Genomic DNA, 12,700 nt, shown 5'->3' with positions numbered 1-12,700 from the left:
ACAGCCCACGACCGGTTTCGCCCTTCTTGGGGCTCATCACGTAGGCGCAGTCTCCGAGTTCCCATCAAACTCTTGTTCTACTTGAAACCAACTTGCACGAAATTAGCGAAATACACTCATTTGCAAACAAATTAGGTTTTGCAAGGGACTGTTGGAAGAATTTTCAGCAACCTAATGAGTAGTGCATTACGAATATAACGTATCCTTTTTTCAGAGACCAGCTAAGATTCCTCAGTTTTGAAGGGAAAGGTCCCATAGGAATAAAGTCACTGAAATACAGTCACAAAACAAAATTATCGATCAGTTTTGTTCATTGACTATTCTTCGCCTGAAAAGCTTATCACGCATATTAAACGGAGAAACGTCGTCAGTCCTCACATAAGTGTGCACTATCTATATTTAGCGAAACTCCACAGTCAGGTATGACAAACGATCACCAATCGAATCAACACTCGAATTCTCAGCTAACTTTTCTTAATCTCAGCTGTGGTGGTACATTTCAAATAAATCCATATGTCTGCATTCGGAAAAAACTAACGTCGTTCTCAGTTGACATATGGTCCAGTTCGAAGAAACGTGTTGCCATTTGGAGGGGGTTGCTACAGCACGGAGCGATAGATAAAGGAAATGACACGTTTGGGTGGCCATAGTATCAGCGTACTAAACGTACGCTTGGTTTGGAGTTTTGGCTCTGTGTATGGGGACCTATCAGTAAGTTTGATTTACATGCACAAACACCGATCGGTACATTGGTAATCTCATAGTGTAAAGTATAGACTATGGGATCGTGAGGACAACTAATCCCAGTCTAAACTAAAACTCCTACTAGCGAAACGAAATCATATCTGCTTAGTCCTTTGATCGTTTTGACCCTACCCAGCATTGTGATCTTTTGCATTGTGAACTAATTTCAATATTATTTCTTCCCTAGATTCGTCGTGTCAGCATAATCTTAATTTAGGGATAACGCTCCCTCAAATGGCACATTTAATCAAATTATTCATGAGAACATTGGTAGCTGGGGTACCTCTACTGATGGCTGACTAGTAGTCTGTTGGCTGAGCATGGCGGTTAGCTTTGAAACGTTCACTCAAATGCGCATTGATGATATCTTCCTAATGTGGACGAAACGGTCGTAAGCTAATTATTACACTTAGCGGATAGCTCAACGGCTCTCTGATCCACCACCTGTAAATTCCCCATCAATTTGTCAATCAGTGTAAGTTAGTCCACCGGTAGAGGTACATCGCTTGGTCTTTCGTGATGGTCCTTGAGCGAGTTGCGGGAGAATTCGAATCCAGTGAGTTGTTCATTCACAGGAAAGAGGGTAACTCACTTGCAAAGAAGGTTCATGATGTTTAGCAGAAATGGTGGTTGACAAAACAAATAACATCCATTATTCGTTGTCCGTTTGTTATCCAATTTATGTGATGCGTCATTCAATAAAATAACCAGTTTGTTAGTCAGCTAATTTCTCCTTCGGGATTTACACTTGTTAACACCGGTTCTGAATCCGCCTAGATAAATACCTTCGTTTCTGCAAGGACACTAGGTGAATCGAGTCCAAAAACACCGTGATTAGCCTCGGTCATTGGTGATCTAGGGCCAGTAAGTCATCAAGTCAAAGGCATGGTACGTCGGTCCTCATTGGCAGAGGCTTGTTGAGTAACACAGTGTCTTTAGTGCTAATTATACGTGTAAATTTTGGAACGATAGCTGTCAGCAGAACGAACATGAGCTGCGCTCCTAGCAAACCACTTCACACGCGCTGTTGACATAAGGTCTGAATGAAGGACGAAATATGCTTGCTTGCGATCACCTTTCGTGTCAGCTGCTTTCAAAGCGTTGACAGGATGTCCACAACTCGAGATGGCCCATTGGTTAGGGTGCGATCCACTGACATGAGAGTTCATGGTTTGGACTTACCCCTGCATTTTGACTGCTCCTTTCTGGTTTTCATTAGCCTGGCGGTCTCTTAGCCCTCGTGCTTCCTTCAGGTGGGATGGCGCCCATGCACCGAAAGAGGGTCACAACGGGACAGTATAGGATATTTCATCAGCTTTAAAGAGTTTCACTTCCGCGCCATTTTGCGACTAATGTTATAGTGGAATATTTTGAGGACACTCATTACTCCTGCAAGTAATGATGGTTCAACAAAGTTATTTTACAGTCAACATAGTCATCTTNGGATATTTCATCAGCTTTAAAGAGTTTCACTTCCGCGCCGTTTCTAACGCGCCATTTTGCGACTAATGTTATAGTGGAATATTTTGAGGACACTCATTACTCCTCCAAGTAATGATGGTTCAACAAAGTTATTTTACAGTCAACATAGTCATCTTTGCAACCTATAGCTTCGTCTAAAGTCCTGATCTCGAAGATTCTTCGTTCTAGGACAAAGTCATACTCGGACCACGGAAATTTCATCTTTATTAGCCAAATGTTTGTAATCCTCTGAGCTCCAATTAATTTCAATTTCGTTGGCGACAATACATGCAGCCTAGAGAAGAGAGTGGATAAAAGATAGCAGTTTACACCACAATCTGGCCTGACCCAATGACCTTTGTGAATCCTACTCAATGTAGACACAGAGAACAACAACCGGCAAACTTTAGCTAGTGGTTGTGGCTGGAAAGTGACAGGATGGGCGACGGAATCGCTTGGGTGCGGTGACCCGCAGGGTTTCCAGTCGCATGCGCACGGTATCATGTAGACTTCATCCAGAATGGTACATAGTTCCGACGGCGTTCAGCCTGACTGTAGCTGCTACCTTTTGAATTTGCCACGTCATGGGCTGTCTCACGCGAAACTTGTGCCAACAGTCGATCCGGAAAGAAAACAGAGTTGGTTGAGCCTACCTAAACAGGCGTCAAACACCTCAACATGGCAAGTTTAATTTGCTGTCCTATCGCTTTTGATCCGTTACCAAGTGTCCCCTTACGCAACATCCCGTTAAGTACTCGCCGCAGCCAACTAATTCTTATGATGATACGCGGATACCGGTGAAGTGTGTATCATCTTGGAATCATAAACAAGCTGACCACTTTGCGGAAACTATTTAGAGGAGACTACTTTGGGGAAGGTTGCCTCAGTTTTTTTTCAAAGTCAGTGTTTAGGGCGCTACCTTCATTCCCGGAGGATCCACCGTTCGCACTGAACCCTTACATCTCAGCTGCTACCGTTTAGCTTTGAGCAACCAGGAAATATCTCAACCCTTGTATGTCATTTGGGTGGAATTGCTACTGGCACTGAAGGTGCGTTGCAACTGGACGATAATATGTTATTCTGGTGGTGTCACATCCGTTGTAGCTGTGTTTACCTGCTCCTTCAAAATTTTTTACAGCCGTTCAGGGGCGTCCGTCATATGCCATCAGATCAATCGAGATCAAGCCATGTGTGTGAACAAAGACGGAAGAGGTAATGAGATATCCTGCTTTGGGAAATTATCTTAAGACAAATTTGGCCACCTACTCGCCTGACGCACGACTCTTCAAGGGTCTTATTTTTGGTGGTCGATTCCCACATCACTGAGACCAAACCCTTAGCCACGCATCAAACAGCGAACTGTCGGTCGAAGTGTGCGTACGGTTAATTCGTTTGCAATGTACTGATCTGATCATTCACTCCAGACTGACTATCTCCCTTGTGTTCTCAAAACAAGGCTAGGTTTTCTAATCCCGTGCACTTTCAGCCACTGATAATAAGTTGTATCTGAACAGCTGTCATATTATTCGTTGTCTTGAGGCTAACTGAAAGTTACTGAGGATCACAAACGAATCAAGCTGTCTGCAAGTGTTGTGAAACATTTCGTTAAATCGATGCACATACCCTGCCCTGTTCTTTAAACTCAGGGGTTGTCTTCTGAGCTGTCCTATTATCTATTCTTGCATGCAGCCTCGGCGCAACCAGCGTTGGATTCTCCTTGCGATTTGTTTGGCCCGTGTGGTCTTTATACCACTGTGCATGTTCATGAATCAACAACCGAGAAAGCATCTACCAGTAGTGTTCAACCATGATGCCTACCCGATCATCCTGGTTATTCTGTTGGGACTTACCAATGGCTACTTCTTGTCCCTCGCCATGACATATGGACCCAGGTAAGTATAGGGCGACTCCGTCGAAATCCCCAAACATAACGGACTCACTATAGTCTTTTTCGATATTAATGGTGGAGTCCTTTCTCGGATAATCATACGGGTTGGCGAGTAAGCTAGGCTAGCTAATGAGATGTCATGAGTTGATGTGTAGCATTTAACATTAGAGGCAGACAAGACCACCAAAGTGACAGTGTATGAGAAAAACGGACCTTTTGTTCACCAAAAAGGAATCCAGAGCTACGGTGGCAAGTACAAGTGCCGAATCATAAAATTGGAAGCGAAAATAATCCAAGGAGTGATAGAACAATGCTAGAACCAACAAAGTGCCCCACGACCAAAAGGCCAATGCAGATTTGAGCATGATAGAACTGGAAAACAATTCGATCCACTATGGCCCACTTAAAATTTGGTTTATCAACAAAATTCAAGTGTTTTTCGGTAACGCTGTGGTGATCACGTTGGTTTTCTCACATGTATGAATGTATTACAACGACGAATGGCCAGTGCTTCTAAACTGTTCATTATACATTTAATTTAAGATGCAAAACCGATAATGAATTCTCAGGAAAAAAACTACTCACAAGGTTGCTGAAAACTCTTCGACAGCCCATAACCGGTTTCGCTCTTCTTGTGACTCATCGGGTAGGCGCAATCCCCGAGTTTCCGTCAACCTTACGTTCCACTTGAACCCAAATTGGACTGTTTTCGATAAATACACTCACTTGCAGATCAATTTGGTTTTCACGAATATCATAAACGGGAGATTCAGTTGAGTCACTCGTAAAAACCAAATTGATTTGCAAATGAGTGTATTTCTCGAGAATGAATTCTGTTGTGTAAAACAAACCTTTATGATACTTCATTTAATACACCTAAAACATGCGCTTTATAGGTTCGGGTTAAAAGGCAAACACTCCTGAGAATCCTTACATGGTACTGACAACGATTTTGTCCCCTGTTTCCTACAAAATGCAACATTTTCGATTACTATCTTCATCTTGCTGGGAATGTTCTGTGAATAAAAACTAGCGCTGTATTCCAGAGCTCCATTGAAGAAGCACTTTCGGGATGGGCAGAATGTTTCACAGACGAACTCCTTTGTTCAATAATTTAACATTGGAAAAACTTTCACAGGCATTTTTTGTCGGAACAGTGCAATTCCAGTTGTGCTTGGGTGCTTTGAACAGCTTGATTCACAATGATAATTGCCATTGCCACGCGTTTGCGAATGAATGCTGAAAGTGCAACGCGAAATCGCATGTAGCGGTCGCGCGAGACGGAGAAGTTTTTTTTCTAATGGCTCTAATTCGACTAACTAATACAAAGCACGATTATCCTTTAGCAAGGTGTATCAAGTTTAACGAAGAAAACGACGGTATTGGCAGCGTTGTTTTAACCTTGCTCTAGCTCCGTCAAATTTATCTCATATTTTAACCGTGACTTGCGCTTAATTTTGGTTGACTTATCGACTATGCCAAGGAGTGCTAGCTAAAGAACAATCGAAAGCCGGATAGCATGAGACGATTGCTTGAAATCCACAAACAGTGCGCTACCATCTTCTTCCTGTTCGGGGCAGTTTCAGACTCCGGAATCCCGAACAACAAAATAGATTGTAATGAATATCATTCAAACAAAACCTCGAGATGTGCGGAACCATATCTGTATGTTACTCACTACGTTTTGCTATTTTCGTCGTGCATATGAGATATGCATATATGGGATGGCCAGTTAGGTCAAAATGAAGATATTGGGGCCAGCAGGTAGCTTTCTTCTCTTTCGTTCCTTTTCTCTCTTTCTTTCTTCTCATTTCTCAAGGGTCACTGCGGAAAACTTCTCTGCCATCCAAATCCTGTCCACATGTGTCTCTGTTATGCTTTTTAACTTAACATTTACGGGTGGTTGTTTGTGTTTCGGCTTGGTTCCACGGCCCAAACGGAAGTAGAGTACATTTGACCAAATCAAAATCATAGACCTGTAAAGTACATGAGATCGAAAGTCGCCCGCCACCTCTCACACATTCACCTCTATTGCGACATTGTAGCAGGCAAGATAAACTTACCAAATCGGTTAATGTTTTGACATAACCCACTGGCGAATCGGGAGGCCGATTGAACGTATTCTACACTATGAAGGGTTTCCTTGGTGTCCAGAAAATGCAATGAAATGTGACGAAACGCGTTTTATATAATCGATAGGGAATGGACTGTTTCGCAATACTCAACATTTCTGAAACCTTAAATGTGCATATCAAAGCTTTGAAAGAAGTAAACGCTCTAACGTAAGGAGGAGGAAGAATGGAATGCGCGAATATGACAACACAGCTTGGCAAATCTGTGCGCCAACTAATCTCTAATTTCTGTTCACTTGCAGGGTTATGTCTCGGCCACATTGTGAATCCACGGGTACAAATAAACTAACTTCAACAGGATGATGGAATATCTTGGGAGAAGTTCCCTAGGGGGATGGAACCATGTAGTGGTCTTATAGCTCTCTGTACCCACTCCTTAGGTTTTGGTCTAGCCTCCATGACTGCAGCGTAGTGCATTGAAAATTCATCCAGAACATGAAAGTTTCTTCACAATTTTTTTCTATTGGTGTTTGATTCATGATTACTGCATGGCTTCACGAGGAGAGACTTATTTGTGTTGTTCAGAGGCCATCTTGCCTCTAAACAAACGGGTTATTGATAGGAAAATAGGATTCCTCTAAAATACATTACTCTGTCTGTTGATCGTATCGAACATTTTCGGACTGCGTTCAACGTTTATGACGTACTTAGTTAACCATGTTATATCTCGTGCCTATGCAGAAGTAGGTTTAGATGGCAGACGTCGTTCCTCGATGATAAACTCACAATATTAACAACTGTTTGTTGAGTCTGGTGAAGGATCACCTGCTCCATTTAATCATGCAGCTGAGTCAGTTAGTCAACTGGACAGATTTCCAAGAGCGTGCTGCTTTTGCAGTGCAAAAATCCACGAAGGTCTTCTGACGTAAAGCACAACCAAATGGAGGGGGTGAGCTCGTTTTCATGCCTATGCCACATGTACACAAGTTTGGTCAGTTACAAGTTTGTATTCACATGTGTCTACTTTCAAGGAAGTAAATGGTTCATATACCTGCTCTTCAATATTCCTTTGTCCCTCCCCTTCTAGTTTTGCCTCCCCTGGGAACAATGAGGGTGCCGGAGTCGCCTTAGCAATTTACATGTCACTAGGGCTTTCTTTTGGTGTCGCTGTTTCCGCTGGCCTGCAATTAGCTATTTGATTGTAGTAAGCCGTCCTTAGCTTTCTTCACAAGGACGTCACCTTAATTCAGAGTCCTCAGTCATGCTATTTGCAGATGTGACTTTTCCTGCCATATTATTTGGAAGCGAGTTTCCTTCACTTCTCTCTTACCACTTTGCTTGACTCGTCAATATGTCATCGAGAATACCCTTTTCATCTCTAATTCTCATCGGTCTCATCATTATTTATACCTTGTGTCGCCTCGGGGTCGTATGCAACAATTTTGTAGTGTTTTGAATGTCTTGAATTGAGAAGTCCAAATACAAATAGCACGAACAAAGAGACGTGTTTTACAACGAGCACGAACTGCCATGCTCCAGCTGACCGGATGGTGCTCGAACCACTGGGCTAATGAGGATGCTAGCTTTCAGTCTTGCTCGTGGATGTGAACTTCCCCGTACTTCACAACTCATTCGTCACCTCTCTGCCAACTGTTTTATACTTGATGCCCTATCTCCCCTCTTTGGGATATACATTTCTGTTGGAATGGCAGACAGTTTTGACTTTGCTCCTCACCACAAACCCTCTGAGAATGAATGCGGTATATTTCTATTCTGTATTTCATAATGGATGAATGTCAGTTGAAATAGCGGATTCAGTTTTGAACGTTTGTTTGGAAACCGCCATGATTCTCCTGTCGTCCAAAGCACAAATAGTATTTTAGCGTTTACTGGCTAGACTTTTTCAGGAGATTACGGAATTTTCATAGTATAGCGAAAGAATACTGTTCAACTACCAAAAAGCTGTTAGAATATTTTCATCCTCCATCGACGAGATATTCCTCTGTGTTCGGGCTTCCGGACCAGGTTTAATCCACATGACAAGATGATCCAGACGGTCAGGCAGATCTTGTAATTCACTTTGGCCTCATAAGATTTATGCTAGGATCTAACCGGTTCGACCGAATTTTACCAATCTAAATATGAATTGGTGCGGCTACGTTGCATACAATTATGAAAGTTATGGTTGGATTTCACCCGATACATATTTGTCTGATTGAACTCCATGAAAGTTATGGTTGGATTTCACCCGATACGCATTTGTCTGATTGAACTCCAGTGCACAGTTGGTATGGTGCAGTCAGTTTGCTCGGAGTCGGATATGTCAACTTGTGTGAATTAGTCACCAAGGTGTGGAGCTCAGAGAATGAGGCAGGCGACCATGCGCATTCCGGACTGCAGGAAGCCGATAACTAACCTGAGCAAGTGAACATGATTTGAGTAAAAGGTATCGCACATAACAAAGAGGTTCTGACTCCCCCCGTCATTCGTCCATGTTGTTAGGAAAATAGCAAGCGAAATTCTTCAAGAAGAGCCATTCTATTCTTGGTGCATAGTGAGGTGATAGAAATTCAGCTGACAGTAATGATTACAGGACAAACAGCGAGAATAATTGACGGTAACAACACTATGGACAATAAATACGACTTAGCTAGTGAAGGAGCTTCATCTACTTACACTAAGCTTTACACATAAGTTTTGATGAAGACAGAACCCCCCTGGGTCTGTTATGCAGTGGGGTAAAATAACTATTCCTAAGAGGCTTTGTTCAGCTGCGGGAATCAGTGGAGCATCTAAGAATGTAAACGAAATAACACATTAGTTAGCAGTATTTCTCAACACCTATAACCAGTTCTCCTGCCAGTCTTTGAGAAGCGACACAAGTTGTGTCCAGTTGTAAACTGTAATGTAATTTTTCACCACAGCACCACTATCAGTAGACTTCAAATTTTCACCATAGGTTTCGTCCTGCAAGCACAGTTGGTTCAAGCTGAAAGGCCGAATTGTGGGGAGATCAGGTGACAGCTTGCATGGAATTGCGTTCAAAAAGTTGTTATACGAATAGCCAGGCAACACTTGATGACTTAATGCGCGTTTCACTGAATGATGAGTGATTCTACAGCCGTCTGAGTGAGATTTAGCCGCAGTGTTTACCAATCAGTCATCGACAAACGGTATAGCCTTCAACCACTAGTCGGAAGGTACCGAGTTTGAATCCCCACACAGATTCGTGAGATGCACACCACTGACGACTGGCAACCACGGTGAAATAGCTCCATAATACTTGTAAGCTGTTCACCGTAAGTTGGCTTCTTTTGAGGTGCAATAACTATCGTAGGTATAGTTTGCATTTTTGGTGTACTTGTGGATCATCGCGTGCTCATTATTATCAAACAAGAAGCCTATTGGTATAACTGTCGTAGTCGCTTTTAGCACAAGTTATTCAGTTTGGTCGCTCAATCACGCACACAGCGTTTCCTACTCTACACTTTCGAGTGTATCAAGTGAAATAAATTGACTTAGCTTATCCTGATTACAAACGGTTGGGAATATTACATTGCTTGCACCATATTACCGCCGTGGGACTTTTGGCCGTACGGTTCATAAATATGAGGCGTCCGTAAGCTTATTAAGGTAGTATTTTACAATAATTCTGAGGGATTGAATACGACTTAGCTAGTGAAGGAGCTTCATCTACTTACACTAAGCTTTACACATAAGTTTTGATGAAGACAGAACCCCCCTGGGTCTGTTATGCAGTGGGGTAAAATAACTATTCCTAAGAGGCTTTGTTCAGCTGCGGGAATCAGTGGAGCATCTAAGAATGTAAACGAAATAACACATTAGTTAGCAGTATTTCTCAACACCTATAACCAGTTCTCCTGCCAGTCTTTGAGAAGCGACACAAGTTGTGTCCAGTTGTAAACTGTAATGTAATTTTTCACCACAGCACCACTATCAGTAGACTTCAAATTTTCACCATAGGTTTCGTCCTGCAAGCACAGTTGGTTCAAGCTGAAAGGCCGAATTGTGGGGAGATCAGGTGACAGCTTGCATGGAATTGCGTTCAAAAAGTTGTTATACGAATAGCCAGGCAACACTTGATGACTTAATGCGCGTTTCACTGAATGATGAGTGATTCTACAGCCGTCTGAGTGAGATTTAGCCGCAGTGTTTACCAATCAGTCATCGACAAACGGTATAGCCTTCAACCACTAGTCGGAAGGTACCGAGTTTGAATCCCCACACAGATTCGTGAGATGCACACCACTGACGACTGGCAACCACGGTGAAATAGCTCCATAATACTTGTAAGCTGTTCACCGTAAGTTGGCTTCTTTTGAGGTGCAATAACTATCGTAGGTATAGTTTGCATTTTTGGTGTACTTGTGGATCATCGCGTGCTCATTATTATCAAACAAGAAGCCTATTGGTATAACTGTCGTAGTCGCTTTTAGCACAAGTTATTCAGTTTGGTCGCTCAATCACGCACACAGCGTTTCCTACTCTACACTTTCGAGTGTATCAAGTGAAATAAATTGACTTAGCTTATCCTGATTACAAACGGTTGGGAATATTACATTGCTTGCACCATATTACCGCCGTGGGACTTTTGGCCGTACGGTTCATAAATATGAGGCGTCCGTAAGCTTATTAAGGTAGTATTTTACAATAATTCTGAGGGATTGGACGTAACACATTACTCATAATGTTGCTGAAAAGTCTTTGACAACCCACCACAGTAACCGCTCATCTTAGAGTTCTACAAGTAGGTGCAATCCCCTACTCTCAATGGTATTGTTCTAACTGCTAGTGCTGAACCAAATAGACGGATGAACAAGGTAGCGCTTTATGTGACTGGACCACTGACAAACTGTGCGGAGCAAACGAATGAAAAATAGTTGCCACCTCATCTGATGTAGACATACCTAAACGGCTTCAGAGATTTAAAGTATGAAGCTATCTATCGACGACTGATGCGCAAAAAGCAGTAATCACACTAGTAGATAACCGTTGACTTAAGTGGATCGTACATGGCCGTGCAATGGAAAACCATTCGATGGGTGTCACTGTGACTCTCCTGTTTGTTTGAAACACCATAGCCAGTGCCTCCATGTTTGAATCTGTAAGGGGTTTCGCAAGTAGCCTCAGATATCACACAATTACGTTGATTCGTGGAAATACACTTTTTTGTAATCAGGACGGTGGCTCTTTCGATAGATCCACCATCTTATAGGTGAAGTCGGTCTACGTTGAAAAGTCAAGAATTACCGTACGGCTCAAACAGACACTCGGTGCACACTAGTTTGGTTTCAGTGGAAAACTCGACTGAGTCCAGGTGATTCATTGGTTTAAGGCCTTCCTACAACTTGAGTTCAATCAGAATATGATGTCGATGACGCTCGGGCACTGCGCCGATTGTGGGCTATCGAAGAGCTTTCATTCACCTCATTAGTGGTGTACTCAGTCTATAGACTACACTTTTTTTAAATTTTGCCTATCACAAATCTCCATAAAGCTTCCAAATCGCGAAATCCCAGTTAGTAGTTGGAAAATTATGACCCGGAGAGATTGCTTTTAAGGCACAGTTCTCATTTTGTCAAAACTGAAAACTTGTGATTTGAGAAAACTGAAAACCAGTTTGCTATAAATCGAAAAATTCCACTTTCAGCCGGGTTAGTCACAGGGACCAAAATAAAAGTCCGATTATACTATCCTTGGTTCTCGATGGCGAATGATTGAGATTTCGGAGCAAAGAGTAGAAGGTATAAGCTCCGCTTGCAGAGTGATTAATTCTAGTCTATGTGGCACCTTTCCTTCACATTTATAGTATTAATCCTCCCGCGATTTAACTCCCTTCGCTTTGAATGCTCTCCTCGACTTTCATCCAAGCGGTTCGCTGCCGATGCGTTGACGCCCTATATGCTCTGCTGCGGCAAGCTATAAGCTCACACATTGTGGTGGTTGCCGGAGATATGAATGCGCAAGTGGGCAGGCTCAGTGCATCTGAGACTCAACTGGGAGGTCGACGTGGACTGGACTCGGTACGCACGGAAAGTGGGGAACGATTGCTTCAGCCCTGTGCTGATCGCAGGCTGCTTTCATGCAGAATGAACTTTCGAAATAGTCGAAGTCGTCTGGCCACTTGGTGTCATCCAACAACAGGCCGGCGCAAACTCAAATCGACCACATTGCCATCAGCTACCGATGGCGCGGGTCCATAACTGACTGCCGGTCGTTTTGGAAGATATTTGTGAACTCTGGCCACGTACTTGTCCGGAGGCGCTTCGCCCTACGCTTCCTGGGGCCGCGTAAGGTGCGGACAAATCGCGTGGCAACTGAAAGACTGGCAGATCCGGGAGTCAGACAAAATTATAAGAATCGTCTTCTAGAGTCTCTTCCAAGTGCTCCAATATCAGATGTGAGCTCATGCTGGGACGAGATTGCCACCCCTTTGCATAGTGCCGGGAATTTTGCCTGTGGCACAACCCATCCAGGCGCACTCAAGCACTGGGTATCAGACCCAACGGTGGCA

The 12,700-nt window shown here is 43.1% G+C and overlaps 1 protein-coding gene across 1 annotated transcript in view; it reads left to right on the top strand.

Moving 5' to 3' along the window:
* T265_13258 (hypothetical protein) overlaps nt 1-4,095 on the top strand; it is a gene marked incomplete at both ends in the record, with an annotated part of 22,696 nt that extends 18,601 nt beyond the window's left edge. The window contains one exon of the mRNA XM_009167959.1: nt 3,895-4,095. Coding sequence (XP_009166223.1) covers nt 3,895-4,095 — 201 coding nt within the window. The remainder of the gene's footprint in view (nt 1-3,894) is intronic.
* Nucleotides 4,096-12,700: the final 8,605 nt, after the last annotated feature.

Source organism: Opisthorchis viverrini (genome assembly GCF_000715545.1).
Source record: "Opisthorchis viverrini unplaced genomic scaffold opera_v5_49, whole genome shotgun sequence".
In the NCBI taxonomy this organism is placed as follows: Eukaryota; Metazoa; Platyhelminthes; class Trematoda; order Opisthorchiida; family Opisthorchiidae; genus Opisthorchis; species Opisthorchis viverrini.
This window is presented reverse-complemented; position numbering and strand designations above follow the sequence as displayed.